Source organism: Gadus morhua, chromosome 4 (assembly GCF_902167405.1).
Source record: "Gadus morhua chromosome 4, gadMor3.0, whole genome shotgun sequence".
In the NCBI taxonomy this organism is placed as follows: domain Eukaryota; kingdom Metazoa; phylum Chordata; class Actinopteri; order Gadiformes; family Gadidae; genus Gadus; species Gadus morhua.
Genome location: NC_044051.1, coordinates 9477463 through 9496841, shown reverse-complemented (window position 1 = coordinate 9496841; position 19379 = coordinate 9477463). Strand labels below are relative to the sequence as shown.

Below are 19379 nucleotides of genomic sequence, written 5' to 3'. Positions count from 1 at the left end.
GAGATACAAAATTTACTTTCATCTGAAAACATAACTTTGGACCACTCAGCAGCAGTCCAGTCCTTTTTGTCTTGAGCCCAGGCGAGACGCTTTTGACGTTGTCTCTTATTCAAGAGTGGCTTTACACGAGGAATGCGACAGCTGAAGCCCATATCTTGCATACGTCGGTGTGTGGTGCTTCTTGAAGCACTGACTCCAGCTACAGTCCACTCTTTGTGGATCTCCCCCACATTTTTGAATCGGTTTTGTTTGACAATCCTCTCCAGGGCGCGTTTATCCCTCTTGCTTGTACACTCTTTTCTACCACATCTTTTTCTTCCCTTCACCTCTCTATTAATGTGCTTGGACACAGAGCTCTGGGAACATCCAACCTCTTTGGCAATGACCTTTTGTGTCTTGCCCTCCTTCTTTAAAGTATCAATGGTCATCTTTTGGACAGTTGTCAAGTCAGCAGTCTTCCCCATGATTGTGTGTCATACAGAATCAAAACGAGAGACCATTTAAAGGCTTTTCCAGGTGTTTTGAGTTAGTTAGCTAATTAGAGTGTGGCACCAGGTGTCTTCAATATCTGACCTTTTCACCATATTCTAATTTTCTGAGATGTTGAATTTAGGGTTTTCATTGGTTGTCAGCTATAATCATCTTCTTTTTGGCGAAAAACACTTATAATGTATCAGTCTGTTTGGAATGAATGTATACATTCTACAGGTTTGACTTTCTAAATGGAATTAATGAAATAAATCAACTTTTTCATGATATTCTAATAATATGACCAGCACCTGTATATTAGGGCTGTGTGATTATTCAAATTTTGATCGCGATTTCGATTTTTGCACGATTTCAAACATCTCCAAACTAATATAATCGAGTTTAAATTTTCTCAGTGTTTTTGTAATTTAAGTTCGTTTTCAAACTAAAAAAATAATTGTTTGAATAATCGTGACTTCAATATTGAACCAAATAATCTTGATTATGATCAAGCGGCCCTAATATATATAGATCATGCCTCTTCACTCATTGTTTTTACACCAGTCTGTGTGTTTTACATTTATTTTGGATGGCTTTTGATGAACTTGATGACATATGATTTGATTAAGGTGCTTAGAGTTCTGATAATATATGCCATGCGCTACCGACTGAGGGCACAGAGTCAGTTGTGGCTTGTCACCTATGGTATTACAGAGCCAATGGTCAATGTTTTAGTCTGGGTTATAATCAGATTTCAAACTATAGAAAGTAAAACAAGCCCTAGATGACGATGTGGTCAGATCCCACCTTTTGCACAATACAATGCCTCTCAACGGTGACTTCTGCTCTTTATCCAAGGTTCGAGACATTTGAGATCAACAGTTTTGAGCAGTTCTGCATCAACTACGCCAATGAGAAGCTGCAGCAACAGTTCAACTCGGTGAGCCATCTTGCCACCAACCAAGGAACTCCTAAGTTCACCTTTCTGTTGATAATGTTTTTAAATGTGTTATTGCACCTACAGATCTACTACACTCATGTCTATATAGAAATGTTTTCTGTTTACTTATGGTCGTTTTTTTATAGTTCTCAAACGGTCCTGTACTTTCTGCTGTAATACCCACATTTCCTGTCTGGGATTAATAAAGTACAACATTATCTTACTGTTAACAGATGAAAACATTGTCCTTCTAGGAGTTGTCCTCCACAATGCCATGTATAGATGTTGTTGTTTCAGTCTTCTCCTGTTGTCTATTCTTCATGCAGCACGTGTTCAAGCTAGAGCAGGAGGAGTACATGAAGGAACAGATTCCCTGGACCCTGATAGACTTCTATGACAACCAGCCGTGCATAGACCTGATCGAGGCCAAGCTGGGCATCCTGGACCTGCTGGACGAAGAGTGCCGAGTAGGAATCTATCCACAATATGTCCTTTTACAGACGCGTTGTTTGAGAATTCGTCCATTCCCTCCCCCGCCCAGCCCCTTCTTATTTTATTAGCACTTAGGTTAAGTCTGAGTTCTAAGTCTGAGTTCAGAGCTCTAAGTCTGAGTTCTAAGTCTGAATTGTAATTGGTAATTCTAAGTGGGTTTTTTAAGGCTAACTTCATCAGAGGCAGCCTGAATCACAAATCCTTTGTGTTGATGACGTCTGTAGGCCCTTACAATGTGAGTGAGGATCCACATAGTACACCAAAGTTTTGTCCACAAAACAATGTTGTCACGGGGAAGTAGATCTGAATGACAATTCTGTAATCATTCATATCCATTTCAATCATTCACCTCCTGTATCGCATGGAAGCATACACATTTAACTTCCTCCTTGATTTGCATTCATTTGTTGTTGTTTTCTTGTCAAGTTCTTTAATTTTTTATAAAAAAAAACATTTATGAAGTCATTAATTCAAATTAAACAATCATGAATAATAAAAATCCTCACCTTGGTATTATTTATGAATTTCTCTATGTATTTCTATATTGATATGTGTTGTCTATTTGTTCCAGGTGCCCAAGGGCACGGATGAGAACTGGTGCCAGAAGCTGTACGGGAAGCACTCAGGAAGCGCTCACTTCCAGAAGCCACGCATGTCCAACACCTCCTTCATCATCATCCACTTCGCAGACAAGGTCAGAGTCTTCCTCCTGGTGGGGGACAGGAACCACAGGCAGGGTAGATATGGAGCTCGGGGTGGGACTCCAAGCCGAAATGTAACGGGTTTGATAACCTCAATGTCAAACCTGTAGGCCTTGAACAAAATGGAAGAGAACATTGTGTACAATCAATTAATATATATGTATATGTGTGTGTATGTATATGTATATATATGGATATGGATATATATGTTATATTTTATATTATATTTTATTCTTAATATTTATTTATTTATTTGTGAATGTATATCTGGAGTTCGTGACAAAAATAATTTCCCTCTGGGATTATTAAAGTATCTATCTATCTATCGATCTATAGATCTATCTATCTATCTATCTATCTATCTATCTATCTATCTATCTATCTATCTATCTATCTATCTATCTATCTATCTATCTATCTATCTATCTATCTATCTATCTATCTAAGCGAGCTGTGTTCATATGAAATATCACGCACCTGGTTAGTTTAGTTCATTTAGTTTTATTTAGAAGTTTTATTCATTTTTGTATGCATCCATTTCAATGGAAGCTGAAACATCTGGTGGTTCCATCGATGAGTCATCCAGGTAACCTGTGACTCAACACATCACATTCATTCCCCCAGATGCTTAATCCAGTTGTTTTTGTGTGTTGGCTGTTTTCGTGACAGGTGGAGTACCAGTGTGAGGGCTTCCTGGAGAAGAACAGAGACACCGTGTACGAGGAACAGATCAATATCCTGAAAGCTAGTAAGGTAAGACATATCAACTTTCTCATAATGTGTGTGTGGGTGTGTGTGTGTGTGTGTGAACATGTCCAGTACATTCTTCCTGTTTTTAACCAATAGGAACATGCCGATTATACGTCTACCTGTTTTTGACCAATAAGAACATGTCAAGTAGATTCTACATGAGTTGAACGCATAGGAACAAGTCCAGTATACTTCTGCCTTTGAACCTCTAACATCAGCTCCAGTATACTGTTCATGAAGAGTTAGATTCACTAAATGAAAGCTGTAGATCAAAGCTGAAGACGTCAGGCCGGCTCTGTTATCTTCGTGAAAAGAATTAAAAGATCCAGTCTTGGGCTTACCGTCTCATTCACTGGGATCAGCTATCTAACCTTGACTCCTCTCAGCTGGGATTTACTTTCTAGTTGATCATTGCGGCATGGCTAGTGGATTCATGAGCACTGCAGGCACAATATCCCGTTAATCATAGATTAACGGGAAATTGAGATCAAAACTAAATTCCACATGCAAATGTTTGCTTATTAGATGTTCTTTCACGTAATGAAAGTTTGAACCCATGTCAGTATGTTCCACTATATTATTCTTATCACCAGTATTTCAGTGAAGATAACCTCTGGATATACCCCAGCTCAAATACGCCGTCGGAATATAGCTGAATCCTACTTTCGATACAGAATATAGATACAACCTGAGCTAAGTATTCATATATATCTGCACCTTATTCGTCTAATCCTACGTATACGTATATGTATGCGAGTAGTTTCAGATGGTGGCCGATCTATTCCTGGAGAAGAAGGAGTCCAGCTCTTCCACACCCGGTAGTAAAACCTCCAGGATTAACGTGAGGTCCGCCAAGACCGTCCCGAAGACCCCCAACAAGGAGCACAGGAAGACAGTAGGCCACCAGGTAGACCCCTTTCCCTCTTGTGGGGTTAGTATCTTTTACACCACCTTCCTCGGAAAATAAACCGTCACAACATCTGAGGTATCATCAACCTCAACCCTATTCTTAAATCCAGGTTCACAACTTTTTTTTATCAAACTAAATGAGTTATTGTTGTTTTGCCATCTTATGCTTTTATTGTACATTTCTCATTTTCTAGTGTAAGTGAATCCCCTGTATCAGCTTGAATTCAAACTAGGGGTTGACTTTGGATAGGGCACCCCTCATCCCCATGGTTATGACCCCAACAGCAAACTGTATTTATTCTTTAAGCTGGTCCACGGCGTTGAGTACGACCGAGGGAGCGTCGTTGGACAAACGAAGATTGCCTTTTATTGAAATTGATGTTATTCTAATGGACTAAATGCCCTGTCCTTTAACCATGGCTTACTAACGGTTTTGATTTTTCAGTTATGCTATTTATGTGTCAGTGGTGCTCATCTATCCTTCAATTCAATTAAATTGTATTTGTATAGCCCTTAATCACCGGTACAGGCCAAGTATTCATGTACGCCCCCTGACCCAAGCCCACAGAAGGGCAAACTCCCTTAATCAGCAAGGAAGAAATCTTGCGGAGGAACGCAGAGTGGGGGGTCCCTCCTTCCAGGGAGGGTCAGGAGTGCAGTGGTTGACATAATGTACATACCTACAGTACATACAGGCAAAACACCTCTCCTTCCTCTCCCACTAGTTCCGGAGCTCCCTCCAGCTCCTCATGGAGACTCTGAACGCCACCACGCCTCACTACGTGCGCTGCATCAAGCCCAACGACGAGAAGATGTCCTTCGTGTGAGTCCCCCCGCTCTTAAGTTAAGGCTCTGATATGTCGACGCAACGCAACGACCAGGACCTGTTTTGGTTCTGCGTCGGGTTTAAGTGAGCGGACCAATCACAGCCCTTGCTGCTGCTGCGTCGCCTCGACGCAAGGTTACAATTTTTGGGAGGCGCACTTCAGGCCCTTGCGGTGGACGCAAGGACGTAATGGGACCCGTAAACCCCCTGGCATTGTGTCAACCGGGAACCATAACTAAGCCTAAAGTTATGCTTCCTCGTCGGAGGGCAGGTTATCTGATCAGGCTCGCTACCTGTTTGGATCAATGATTGACAAAGTGGTGTTTTCTGTACGGAACCATTTCTCCACCACGACTCCTCCTTTCTCTCGGAACAGTAACAACCGGCGGTTTCTAAAGAAAGGACTTGTGAATGTGTAGTGAAGGCCGCTTCACTACCAGGTCCGAGCACATGGCAGGGCAAACAGAAAGCATGTTGTGCTTGGTTACCAACCGACTGTTTACTTCTGTTTTTCTCCCGCTGTGAATTACTTTCGCAGATTAAATTATGTTCGAGCCATCCACTGTGTGACAACACAAGGGTTTCTATTATATTAAGGTGTATATTATATTAAAAGATCGTAGTCTTTTTTTAAATGCACTCTGTGCTTTAATGCTTCGTCGTTGGACGTGATTATTATTATTATTGAGCGCTAATATATTAGCAATATTTGACTAAACCACAACTACATACCAGACTATGTTTTGAAATGGTGGGGTCATCATCCTTTCACAATTTTTGTTTGAGACAGTAATCACAATCACAAACAAACACAGATTTATGGGCCATCCTCCTTAGTGGTTATGTTTGTATATGCTCTTCTTCTGCGTGCCTTTTCAGTGCATTCCTCCACACAAGGGCTCCTTCAGGTCTAGGTAATTAGATAAGGTGAACTCTGGAGTCACATGTGGGTCCTCAGACCGAACTGGGGCCTGACTCTCAGTACCCATAATGTCAGCATCTCGGCCACTAGCACAGAGAGTTACCCACCTCCTTTTCCCTGCTGCGGTGAGCACCATGCCCAAGGGACAGAAACGGTAATATAGGGTTTTAGAGTTTGGTGTTGTACCTGTGTTCAGGCAGACAGTCTGTTTGACTGTCTGACTGTTTGTGTTTTGGTTTTTGAATCTGTCTGTCTGTCTGTCTGTCTGTCTGTCTGTCTGTCTGTCTGTCTGTCTGTCTGTCTGTCTGTCTGTTTTGTTTCTCTGTTTGTCTGTCTGTTTCTAATGCTGTCTCTGTTTTCCTATATGCTTTTTTTTGTCTGTTTATCTCTGGGTCTGTGGGTTTGTACATCTGTTTTCTGTCGTCTAGGTTTGACTCTGGTTCTGTATGTGGATTCTCTGTTTTCTGTTGTCCAGGTTCGACTCCAAGCGAGCGGTTCAACAGCTGAGGGCATGTGGAGTCCTGGAGACCATTCGCATCAGTGCTGCTGGTTACCCGTCAAGGTAGAAATGTCCCCCCCGTTCTCAATGCACACATTATGCAAGTGATGGGGGGGTCCTCCAGGGTAAACCTCACTACTAAGGCCTTGACAATGATGGAACCGGTTGCAGTCATTTGGCTATGCTGTTGGAGTGTTTGTCTTTCCGACCTGCGGTTGCTGGTTCGAAACCCCTTCTGCATATCGGTGTGTTGTCTGGGAAACCAGCGTTTGGTATAAGCGTTGTTGAAGACCATGGATTTTAAGAAAAACTGATATTTTCGGTGCTAATGTGATCCTCCATCCGTTTACTGAAGCCTTGTCTAAATGTGTTCTCGTTCCTAATGGCACTCAGTTTGTTGTTCGTCTGTCTGTTTGTTTGGTCTGTTTGTTCATGGATTATTTACTTCCGCTTTGAGTTGGATGAAGAGACCAGCGCTGTCAACGCTGTAGCTTCTACTTCTGTTTGTGAGGACGTTGTCCTCGCTTTTCTTCCTCCGAGCAAACGAGTTTAGCGGGGAAGAAATCCCCGGACGGATCTAGGTTTCGTTCTCCAGAACCTTTAGAACCGTTTCACTGTATTACTTTTTGTTCACGATACAGATCAAGGTTGAGGAAGAAAATAGTGCACAAAATACATATTTATCTTGTCGTTGTTTTTTGTTGTTGATCGTCACAACCAACCTATGTGTCCCCAGATGGACGTACCAAGACTTCTTCAACAGATACCGGGTGCTCATGAAGAGGGCGGACATGACCAATTCCGACAAGAAGCTTGTGTGTCGGAACCTGCTGGCGACCCTGATCAAGGTGCAGTACTACACAGCGGTACTACCGAGTACTAGAAGGAGTACTACAGAGTACTAGAGAGAGTCCTACACCCATGGTGTAGCTCAGCTGGTAGCTTGGCCGATAGAAGAGCAAGGCATTAACACTCGCCAGGTTTAGGGGTGCTATTCCTACTTTGGCAAGCCATGCTAGCAAAGTATGCACTCAAAGGGATTTGAGACGCTGTGGATAAAATAATCCAACAAATGGTCCGTTTTATCATTCAGGGTCTCTAACGTTAGATTTGTGGTCGCCATAGTTTCCTTGAGGCCTGCGCGTGACCGCCAAGCAGAAGGCATTTATAGTTGACGCATTGTCTGTTTTCACGTTGCCTTAGCAACCAGTGGCCAGCCACAACCAGCCAACAACAACAGCCACAAAGGCAATGTGTAAACAAATGCAATGCAAAAAAAAGCAAGGCAAAAATGTCAATGTCTTCACAGTATCGGTTCAGAGTCCACTTTCTTCTATTTGTACCTCAAATATTAAATCGAGAGTTAAAAAAATACTTCCTGTGCTGATTTTACCATTCTAACACGAATCGAAATAGAGTCACAGAAAATAGATACTACCAAAACAGAATAAACCCCTTTAAATTTACACATGGACGTGTATAAAATAAGGGGATCCACTCAGTGATTAAATCCAATGAAACCACATTTGCCTACGGAGAACCCCATCTCTTATTTCATTTGCGCTATAAACGTATTCCGTTGTTTGCTTCCTCGTGTCTGTCCAAATCACAGGACGAGGACAAGTTCCAGTTCGGCAAGACGAAGATCTTCTTCCGGGCGGGCCAGGTGGCGTACCTGGAGAAGCTGCGGGCGGACAAGTTCCGCTCGGCGTGCATCAAGATCCAGAAGACGGTGCGCGGCTGGCTCCAGCGGCTCCGCTACCGCAAGATCCGCCGCTCTGCAGTGCTGCTGCAGAGATACGGCCGCGGCTACATGGCCCGCAGGTGAGACCCCTGGAGAGGGACCACCTGTATGGGGGTCAATGGTGTGTGTGCTGGGGTGTGGAGGGTCTGTGTTGTGTGTGTTTGGGTATGGAGGGTCCGTGGTGTGTGTGTTTGGGTATGGAGGGTCCGTGGTGTTATGCTTATTGGATTCAGTTGATTCTGATTGAATTCGGGACATTTAAATAGCCCTTTCTTGAAGGCACTCAAAGCTCTTTACAGTGTGTGTGTGTGTGTGTGTGTGTGTGTGTGTGTGTGTGTGCGTGGGTGCGTGGGTGGGTGGGTGCGTGCGTGCCTCATCCTCAACCTTACACTTTTAGCACGACTCTATTTCCCTCTTCGTACAACATCGCGCTCTCATTCGTTCATGCACTCACTCTCTCATCCGTCTCTCCTCCCAGGTACGCCGAGCAGCTGAGGCTGACGCGGGCGGCGGTCATCTGCCAGAAGCAGTGCCGCATGGTGAGAGACAGACGGGCCTTCCTGAGGGTGAGACGGGCAGTGGTCACCATCCAGGCCTACACCCGGGGCATGTACACCCGCAGGATCTTCAAGGAGGTAAGCGCTACACGCAGCCGTCCTCTGTACATTAGGAGCAGTCCTTTTGCATTTCTACAGCGCTAAAGACAGTCTGAACGGTTCAATTAGTTCTAGTTCTAGGTCTTTATTCTGCACCTAAAGAGCCCTTGTAATGGAAATGTGCCTTTTTAAAGTGGTTTGCTCATTTACAAATCATGCACAATTTTATTAATTGCTTCAAAGGGAAACTAGATGGCACCACACACACTTATTTTATTTGTGCGTCGGTGGTGCAATCTAAAGGGTGTTAAGCTTTTTAAAGCAAAAAGAAGCATTTTACAATATTTTACAAACAGGTTACAGTTGAAATTCAAAAAACGACACTTTCCCCGGCTCTCTGGGTGGTGTAGAACCGCCTGTGGCAAAAATATACGTTCTTGCCTAACTTTTGAATTTGCATGTTATTTATGATTAGAGCTAACATACGATTATCATTGTTTATGTCTCCACCCGCGGAGCTCTCAATAAGCTCAAGAAGGATCCAGGTTGCTTACGAGCGCATGGGACAATAACGAGGAAGAACTTCCGATTCTTAAGCCATAGCACCTTTTTAAAATACGTTCTTCTTCACCGTATCATTCCTCATATCGCTCTCTTCTCCGTCCGCCCCTCCCTGTGCGCTCCAGTTCCTCCTGCACCACAAGGCCATGGTGATCCAGAAGAACGTGCGCGGCTGGCTGGCCCGGAAGAAGTTCCGGCGGGCGCGCGACGCGGCCGTCACCATCCAGTGCGCCGTGCGCTGCATGCGGGCCAAGCGGCTCACCAAGCAGCTGAAGATCGACGCCCGCTCGGCCCAGCACCTGAAGAAGCTCAACTCGGGCATGGAGAACAAGATCGTGCAGCTCCAGAGGAAGATGGACGACCAGGTGACCCAGGGACGGCCGGGATTCAGGGTTTATTGAGACAGAAACACAGCGTCCACGCGGAGTCTATTGCAGTGATTGGGGTGTCACGTTGAGGTGTTCTTTTTCGGAGGTTGTGAAATAGGGGTGTTTGATAAATGTATGAATTCACATAAAGATGTGAATTTGTGCTCGCATGTTCTCCTCCCGCTGGGCTATGTAGCCGGGAGGAAAAAATTAACTGCTCCCATTGAAGCGCTTGAAATGGATTTCATGGGACATGATTTTCCAATGCACATTGCACACGTAGATAACCCTTAGTTGCACATTTTGAAGTAACTCATGCATTTCAGTTGTTTTTCATGCTGAAGTTACAAAATGACACTTAACCTCAATACCATTACAGGTAGTATGAGTATTGGTAGCACAGTAAGAAGTCAATACTTCATACGAACAAAGGACAGACATTTCAATTCAACAATTTATTGAAAATAGCACACAATAATACATACATAATCATTTCTAACACTTTCACTGTGTCCACCTCCTTTCAGTCCAAGGACCTCAAGACCCAGAACGAGCAGCTGCTGTCCCACAACAATAACCTGGGGTCGGAGGTCGGCAAGCTGCAGAAGGAGCTGCAGCAGGTCCGCCTCCGCCACGGCGACGGCAACCAACTGACCTCCCTGCAGGAGGAGCTGGCCCGGCTGAGGGCGGAGCTAAAGGAGTCACATGACTTGAACCAGAGGCAGGAGGCGGAGCACGGCAGCGAGAAGCTGGTCCTGACTCAGGTGAGCGGTGACTCGGGTTCTGGTGCGCCGGGGCAGGCTGTTTTTTTTTTTTTTTTTTGTTGGTTACCGTGACAACGGCCTGAAAACTGAGCCGCTTGACTGCAGTGGTCCGGATTCCACAGCAGGATCTGATTTACAGCTAAAAGGGAAAAGAAGACGCACACACTTACACACATAGAATACAAATCAGATCTGGAAAGAATAATTCTAAACCTATTTTACTGTATGTTTAGCCCTGCTTTTATGTGCTGTATGATGGCATATATGACAGAACAGTCTTAATCTCTGCCTGGTTTGGTGTAGCGAGTGGAGGAGTTGGAGAAGGAGAACCACCTGCTGAAGAGCGATAAGGAGCAGATGAACCACAAGCTGCTGCAGCACTCCAAGAGCACTGAAGGTAAACCCCTAGCTCCTCGCTCTGCTCCCTAGCTCCTCGCTCTGCTCCCTAGCTCCTCGCTCCGCTCCCTAGCTCCTCGCTCCGCTCCCTAGCTCCTCCCCCTGATCCCTAGCTCCTCACTCTGCTCTCTGGTCCCCCAGGAGAGAGAGAGAGAGTGGTGTGGGGCGAGAGAGGTGGAGATGGTATCAGGTTCCCTCCCCTCCATGGGGGATACTAGGGGGCCGTTGTTTGCTGCTTGTCTCTCTTGGGGCTGAAGACAACACTCCACACATTATGAGTCGTATTTATTTATTTATCAACTTCATTTTGGCCCCAGCATACAAAGACCCATTCTCTCCATGGGCACACCTGCTCCGTGATGAATCACACTGCGATACTGACCGCTTTGTGATTCAGTGTTGAGGGTTTGTTATAAAGTGACTAGTGTCCGAGTCCACCGACTCATAGCAGTGTAAATCACCCTAAACCCTGTGTGACGGCGCCGTGTGTCCTGGTGTGTGCAGACCAGGAGAGCAGCGCCTCCCAGAGGGAGACGGACCTCCAGAAGGACCTGGACCAGGAGAGACTCCGCTACCAGAACCTCCTGAAGGAGTTCTCCAGGATGGAGCAGCGCTTCGACAACCTGGAGGAGGAGGTGGCGCTCACCAAGGTAGCGAGATGAGATGGAAAAGTGCTTTTATCTCCAAATGGGAGTGCTACTATTAGTCCATGTTGGGAATAACGGGCAAAAACAGGTGATGCCAAGGTAGGATAGTCTACCTCAACAAGGTAGGATAGTCTACCTCAACAAGGTAGGATAGTCTACCTCACCAAGGTAAATAGTCTACCTCAACACGGTGGGATAGTCTACCTCAACAAGGTAGGATAGTCTACCTCAACAAGGTAGGATAGTCTACCTCACCAAGGTAAATAGTCTACCTCACCAAGGTAGGATAGTCTACCTCAACACGGTGGGATAGTCTACCTCAACAAGGTAGGATAGTCTACCTCAACAAGGTAGGATAGTCTACCTCAACAAGGTAGGATAGTCTACCTCAACAAGGTAGGATAGTCTACATCAACAAGGTAGGATAGTCTACCTCAACAAGGTAGGATAGTCTACCTCAACAAGGTAAATAGTCTACCTCAACAAGGTAGGATAGTCTACCTCAACAAGGTAAATAGTCTACCTCAACAAGGTAGGATAGTCTACCTCAACACGGTGGGATAGTCTACCTCAACAAGGTAGGATAGTCTACCTCAACAAGGTGGGATAGTCTACCTCAACAAGGTGGGATAGTCTACCTCAACAAGGTAGGATAGTCTACCTCAACAAGGTGGGATAGTCTACCTCAACAAGGTAAGATAGTCTACCTCAACAAGGTGGGATAGTCTACCTCAACAAGGTGGGATAGTCTACCTCAACAAGGTAGGATAGTCTACCTCAACAAGGTAGGATAGTCTACCTCAACACGGTGGGATAGTCTACCTCAACAAGGTAGGATAGTCTACCTCAACAAAGTAGGATAGTCTACCTCAACAAGGTAAATAGTCTACCTCAACACGGTAGGATAGTCTACCTCAACAAGGTAGGATAGTCTACCTCAACAAAGTAGGATAGTCTACCTCAACAAGGTAGGATAGTCTACATCAACAAGGTAGGATAGTCTACCTCAACAAGGTAGGATAGTCTACCTCAACAAGGTAAATAGTCTACCTCAACAAGGTAGGATAGTCTACCTCAACACGGTGGGATAGTCTACCTCAACAAGGTAGGATAGTCTACCTCAACACGGTAGGATAGTCTACCTCAGCAAGGTAGGATAGTCTACCTCAACAAGGTGGGATAGTCTACCTCAACAAGGTAGGATAGTCTACTTCAACAAGGTAGGATAGTCTACCTCAACAAGGTAGGATAGTCTACCTCAACACGGTGGGATAGTCTACCTCAACAAGGTAGGATAGTCTACCTCAACAAGGTAGGATAGTCTACCTCAACAAGGTAGGATAGTCTACCTCAACAAGGTAAATAGTCTACCTCAACAAGGTAGGATAGTCTACCTCAACAAGGTAGGATAGTCTACCTCAACACGGTAGGATAGTCTACCTCAACACGGTAGGATAGTCTACCTCAACAAGGTAGGATAGTCTACCTCAACAAAGTAGGATAGTCTACCTCAACAAGGTAGGATAGTCTACCTCAACAAGGTAGGATAGTCTACCTCAACAAGGTAGGATAGTCTACCTCAACAAGGTGGGATAGTCTACCTCAACAAGGTGGGATAGTCTACCTCAACAAGGTGGGATAGTCTACCTCAACAAGGTGGGATAGTCTACCTCAACAAGGTGGGATAGTCTACCTCAACAAGGTGGGATAGTCTAACTCAACCTCACCATCACTGGCTGGAGAAAGGAGAATATAATCATGTCAATGTAAAAACAATAGTACTCGGGTGTCATTCTTGTAATAATAAAATAACGTAAAATGTGACTTAATTCCAGCGGGGCCACAGGAGAAACCCGTCCAACGTGAGCAGCCTGGAGTCTGACTCCAACTACCCCTCCATCTCCACCTCGGAGGTGGGCGACGCGGAGGACGCCATTCAGATGGTGGAGGTAAACACACACACACACACACCCGTCACTAGTATGACATCCTGATTCCTGACTCATTGAACTGCTGGGTTACACCGTCATGTGTTCACAAACTCTCAAACGCTCATCAAATATGTTGCCATTCCTATTAAATAGTGCTAAAAGGAACTAGTCTTCATCAAGTATGTCTTCAAGAAAGCAAATTGTAACTTGAAACTTAAATAAAGTAAAGGTAAAAATGTAATCTATGTAAATGTGTATCTCGATATATCGTCGATCAATACCTCCTTCTCAGTCTTTAGACGTCATCAATGATGTTGAAACAGAGGACATTTACATTGAGGTCTGTTCATTTTGGATCTCGCTCCAGCTAAATGTTTCCTACTATAACTCCGCCTCCCCAGGACATTGGCGTGGAGAAGGCAGCGATGGACATCAGCATCTTCATGAAGCTGCAGAAGCGCGTGCGGGAGCTGGAACTAGAGAGGAAGAGGTTGCAGGCCCACATAGACAAGATGGAGGAGCTTGCCAAGAGCAAGGTGGGAGTGATCCAATCCAATCCATTTTATTTATATAGCACAATTTAAACAAACACAAGGTTCCCAAAGTGCTGTACAACAAGATAAGAAAAACACTAAAAACACAACAGAAGCACAATAAAAAGATGAGGGGCTCAATAGGATAAAAGTAATAAAAAGATAAAAACGAAATCGAATCCAATGAATACAATCAAATAAAATACACTGCCCACATATCACATCTACATAACATCAACACGCTACATGGTGTTAAAAGCCTTGATTAGTAGCAGATTGTTATGATGGAAAGGGCTATGGTAACCTCCTGAAACAAAGCCATTGTGAATTAGTAGTGTGACTATGTGCTTCTATTTAGTCATTTAACAGGCTTTAACCAGAGCAACTTTCAGGGATTTTGATCATGAGCAGGCTAGCTAGGTAGTCTGTGGACTGAAACTAAGCCTAACCTTTCAGCTAGGAGTGAAATACCCGTGCCACATTTCTTTTAACTCATCAAGGCAGAAATGTTAAAGAACGTCTTAGTTCCATAGCTTGCATACCGACCCCTTGTCAGAGGACGTGTTTCTGAGTGCGCTGTGTGCTGGTGTTCAGGTCACGGAGAGAAGGAACTTGACATCCCAGGATGAAGTCGCAGATCTGGCCTACAACAGTTTGAAGGTACAGCTGGGTCTCTTGAATTCACGCTTAACTTAGCCCTACATATATACATATTTATACCAATTTATATATTTTTAAGTGTTTAAAACCTTGCAAAAGTCACAACCAATGAGGCGTCATTGAGCTACATGCATAAAAAATATGTTGTTTGCCTGTTGGGATTCATTGATTCATATATGAATCAATGGTCATCGACAATGGTTGTCGAGGACCTGGGCTGACGAATCAGATTTGATCATGCAAAGTCTTCATTAAGGACACCTCTAATATATAAACGTATCTGTGTCTGTGTCTATGTATGTGGCCTATTTTCGCTCCAACGTCTACAGAGGCAAGAGCTGGAATCGGAGAACAAGAAGCTGAAGAACGACCTGAACGAGATGAGGAGGACCGTCAGCGACCGGGTCTCCGACGACAGCTCGTCCAATGAGCTTCAGGAGAGCTACAAGCTGCTGCTCACCCAGCTGAAAGCGGCCAATGAGGAGCTGGATATGCGCAAGGAGGAGGTGCTTCTGCTCAGAACCAAGATAGTCAGTGGCCCACAGCAAAATGGACTTGTAAGTTGAATAGGATTTATGTATTGAGATTATTTACATTGATGGATTGTAAATGGAAACAGGTTATGAACATGTTATGGAGTTTATTAGGATTTATTAAACTATGTTTGAGTATACATTTTTTGGCATGTGTGACCCGAGCCGGAGTGGAACCCCTAACCCTGGGTCCTATTAATGCCATGCTTACTCAAATTCATCCATTCATTCAGGAATTTGAAACGCGCATATGTTTTTGACAACACTGTTGTGTTGCTTTGCGTAGGTTGACAGTGAAAAGGTGAGCAGCATCGAGGCTGAGGTGAACAACAAGAAACCTCCCAAAGATAAGGAGGAGGCGCTGAAGGCCTACCAGGAGGTGTCTGAGTCCAAGAGGTAGGAAGGCCCTCACCGTTATGCTGCGTTTACCTTCTTCTCCCCAGGGTTTCATGCATGTATATTTTGGGCCATTTTTCTAATGCGTTTCAAGTATGTTGGTCAATATCAAGATATCAATATTCCTTGTAAGGATTTTGTTATCAACACTGATCCTTTTGCGGTTTAAGTACAAGTTGAATAATGTATAATATTATCCCTCTATGATTTATCCTCATTTAGTACAACAAGATACTTGAGCAATAGCGTTTATTTGGCTTTTGATTCTTTTAATTATTCGGTATAGCTGTGGATTAACGATGGCGTTCATTCAAGTTTGTTTAGGAAGGTTAACATCCGCATGAGAAACTATATGAACAATCAGAACATTCCAATAACTTCTAACCTTCTTCGTCGGTGTCGACTTTGTGCTGTATTTTCTCGCCTATTTTCTCGGGCCTTCATGATGTTTTCTTTTCTTCCTCGTCCTTTCTCCTCCTGCTTTCCTCTGCTTTCCTCCTCCTCTCGCCGACGTCAGCTTCTCTGAGGACTGGGCTCATTTGAACGAAGACGGGGAGCTGGGCTTGGCCTACCTGGGGCTGAAAGAAGTAGCCAGGTCTCTGTCGCTCTCTCTCTCTCTCTGCTTGCTCTCTCCTTCCTCTCCTCCTGTTTTGTTTTATTCCTTTCCCTCCTCCCTGTGTGTGTGACACATCCTGGTTAGCTTAAGGAAATGGATTTTTCCCTGGGACCAGTGCACTTGGGGACCCTGCACACTTTGTGGGCTCACTTTGATGGATGAATCTGATTGCTATCCCAAGCCGTTTCTAAATCGACCCGTTTGTGATGTCACAAATGGGACTGTCCACCCAGGTCTATGATGGGGGGATTAGACGTTTAGTCAGTACAGTCCTTTGGGTCGGTCCTTCAGTCCGATATAAATGGTTGGATTTTCCCACTTGTGATGCACTACAAGCCGTTTCTGATCTAACACTAGAGTGACATCACAAGCGGGACTGTCCACCCAGACGTAAGGATTAGATTTGCATTTGGTACAGTCCGCTGGGAAGTATGTCTGACTGAGGGACCTACCCACCTGTGGTGTGACAATAGTGTTGGATGCAGAAACATCAGCAGTGGTCTATCGGTCAAACATATGGTCGGACACCCCCACTTGTGATGTCACTATAGTGTGGATGCAGAAAAGGCTTGTTGTGGCTAATCGTTACACCTGGCGATGGAAACAAGGGGGATTTTGGCACAACCGATGACTTCACTTCCTATCACATGACGGTCACAATAAAAGCGTGTGCATGTGGTTCATACACTTGGGGAGGTTGGTTCCCCTCCAGCCTCTCTCTGTGGGTGTGACGAAGCGAAGGTTGAGTGTGCATCGCGTTCCCCACTACACCATCCCCAGCCTGCATTTGGTGTTTGGTGACTTGAGTGTGAAGTGTAAATCCCCAGAGAGGAGTATTGAGATAAAATCGTCCTCTGTTTTTGTGTGTGTTTGCAATGCTCCCCAGATGTCTTTTGAGTTTGAGTATGCAGTGATAATATTCTTTATGTCATCATCATTCCTTTTTTTCACTCATCCACCCATGTCCAAATGTGACCGCGTCACAACTCCCCATCATTCATTCATTTGTTCATTCATTCACTCATCGCTCCACTTATTCACCCGTCCATCCATTCATTCAACCACCCATTCGCCCATTCACCCATTCACTCATTCATTCACCCACCCATTCACCCATTCACCCACCCATCGAATCCATTCACCCATTCATCCGCCTGTCCGTTTATCCATTCAATCAAATCATCCGTCCTATACTCCATCCATCCTTCCACGTCTGCCCTATCCAATGCCCGACCCCTTCACCCACTCATCCATTCATCCACCCCCCCCCCCCAGGGTGCTGGAGGCCCAGGTGCAGAGCCTGTCCCGGCAGCATAAGGACGAGCTGGAGGCCCTGCACACCCAGATCGAGGTGCTGCGCGGCGACCTGGAGAAGAAGACGGAGGCGCTGAACCACACCATGTCCCTGTCCCCCGAGGCCCAGGTGGAGTACAGCGTGCAGCAGGAGATCACCCGGCTCACCAACGACAACCTGGTGAGAGACCCCCCCCCCCCCCTCATAGGGGTGGTCCGGGTTCACGACCGAAGGGAAGGGGCTTCACTTTGGGGCGCCTGATATGGGGACGCTGGAGATGTGTGTGTGTGTGTGTGTGTGTGTGTGTGTGTGTGTGTGTGTGTGTGTGTGTGTGTGTGTGTGTGTGTGTGTGTGTGTGTGTGTGTGTGTGTGTGTGTGTGTGTGTGTGTGTGTGTGTGTGTTTCTGACTGCGTGTGAGGGCAAGAGGTAAAATATTCTTTGAGGACCACCCCTAGTGTGTGTGTGTGTGTGTGAACTGATTTGATTGGCACACGCCTCAACTTTGGCTCGGTTGTTGGAGTTTAAACATGAGTGTGGAATCGGTTGCATACATCTGTGCAAAGAACCAAGAATTACAAATAAATGTACCGTGCATACACAATGTGAGCAGTATGTGAATGCTTTTATAGTAGAGGTACACATTATCTCAGCATGAAGTGACGTTGTCCAATGCTCCGGCCCATTGTGTGGAATAATGTAGGCTGTTGTGGATGATGTGACATAGTTCTGATGTCACTGCTTTGTATATGGGCTCAGCCAGCTATTATCCCCGTCTCCTCCCAATGTCAGGTATATGGAGACCCTGCATTGTTCCCTTCTCCTCTGGTTACCTCACCACGCAGTCCTCCCTTCGTAATGCCATCCATGAAACCTGTGTATCCTCTCCTGTCCTTGTTGGAGCTTTGAATACTTACAGGCTGCTTCTCGCAGGCGACCTCTAACTGTTCTTCCCACGGCCATTCTGGCGTTAAACATCTCCTAGGTGCTTGTTTAGATTCTGACCTGACGTAGCCGCTCTCAACCGTTTCGCGTCTGTCTGTGTTTTCTCGGGGTGCAGGACCTGAAGGAGCTGGTGGAGAAGCTGGAGAAGAATGAGAGGAAGTTGAAGAAGCAGCTCAGGATCTACATGAAGAAGATCCAGGAACTTGAGGGTAAGTGATAAGGATCGCCGTGTCAACCAGAATCCGGATCTCCTCCTATAAATCAAAAAAATTAATATATATATATATTTATTTTTGTTACTCAAATTTTGAATAACAATCAATTGTTATTATCCATTGTTGCATCTCATCACAAACTTTTTATTTTATTTTAATTTATTTATCAATTTGCATTATCCATGGCTCGTCTGATCCCTTTAATCATTTAAGTTTACGCACCTACGCACTAACGGTGACCTCTGACCCCCCCCCCCCCCCCCCCCAGTGTCCCCTGTGACGCCGGTGGACTCGCGGTCGCGGCCCGAGCTCAGCCGCCAGGTGACGGTGCAGCGCCGGGAGAAGGACTTTGAGGGCATGCTGGAGTACTGCAAGGAGGACGAGGCCCTGCTGCTCAAGGCCCTCATCGCCGGTAAGACCCGGTCCAGGGGCCCGGGGTAGGGGCCCAGGGTAGGGGCCCGGTACAGGGGCCCGGCCCAGGGGCCCGGTCCAAGGGCCCGGCCGGGCTGGGCCCTTGGACTCTCAGAGGTCCTGGGTTAACATTCATTCTACCTGTTAGGGATCAGCTGGCCTGGGAGGCTTAGCCTACCTGTTCCTGAGAGAGCTACTTGCGGTAGTGATGCAGGGTTAGGAGGATTGTCGTCTGGGGAAGCCAGGCAGAAATCTGGCACAAGCC

At 45.4% G+C, this 19379-nt stretch overlaps 1 protein-coding gene across 2 annotated transcripts in view; it reads left to right on the top strand.

Moving 5' to 3' along the window:
• The window catches only part of myo5b (myosin VB), a 40755-nt gene that overhangs the window by 13877 nt on the left and 7499 nt on the right, over nucleotides 1–19379 (top strand). Inside the window, exons 11-33 of one of the 2 annotated variants that reach the window (XM_030354288.1) lie at nucleotides 1327–1408; nucleotides 1735–1875; nucleotides 2472–2594; nucleotides 3271–3354; nucleotides 4112–4258; nucleotides 4986–5083; nucleotides 6484–6570; nucleotides 7244–7355; nucleotides 8120–8331; nucleotides 8730–8886; nucleotides 9534–9773; nucleotides 10304–10540; nucleotides 10844–10937; nucleotides 11441–11586; nucleotides 13419–13532; nucleotides 13916–14050; nucleotides 14642–14707; nucleotides 15037–15264; nucleotides 15527–15636; nucleotides 16154–16231; nucleotides 17528–17726; nucleotides 18604–18697; nucleotides 18972–19115. In XM_030354288.1, coding sequence (XP_030210148.1) covers nucleotides 1327–1408; nucleotides 1735–1875; nucleotides 2472–2594; nucleotides 3271–3354; nucleotides 4112–4258; nucleotides 4986–5083; nucleotides 6484–6570; nucleotides 7244–7355; nucleotides 8120–8331; nucleotides 8730–8886; nucleotides 9534–9773; nucleotides 10304–10540; nucleotides 10844–10937; nucleotides 11441–11586; nucleotides 13419–13532; nucleotides 13916–14050; nucleotides 14642–14707; nucleotides 15037–15264; nucleotides 15527–15636; nucleotides 16154–16231; nucleotides 17528–17726; nucleotides 18604–18697; nucleotides 18972–19115 — 3128 coding nt within the window. The remainder of the gene's footprint in view (nucleotides 1–1326; nucleotides 1409–1734; nucleotides 1876–2471; nucleotides 2595–3270; nucleotides 3355–4111; nucleotides 4259–4985; nucleotides 5084–6483; nucleotides 6571–7243; nucleotides 7356–8119; nucleotides 8332–8729; nucleotides 8887–9533; nucleotides 9774–10303; nucleotides 10541–10843; nucleotides 10938–11440; nucleotides 11587–13418; nucleotides 13533–13915; nucleotides 14051–14641; nucleotides 14708–15036; nucleotides 15265–15526; nucleotides 15637–16153; nucleotides 16232–17527; nucleotides 17727–18603; nucleotides 18698–18971; nucleotides 19116–19379) is intronic. The other variant, XM_030354287.1, reaches the window with a different exon arrangement.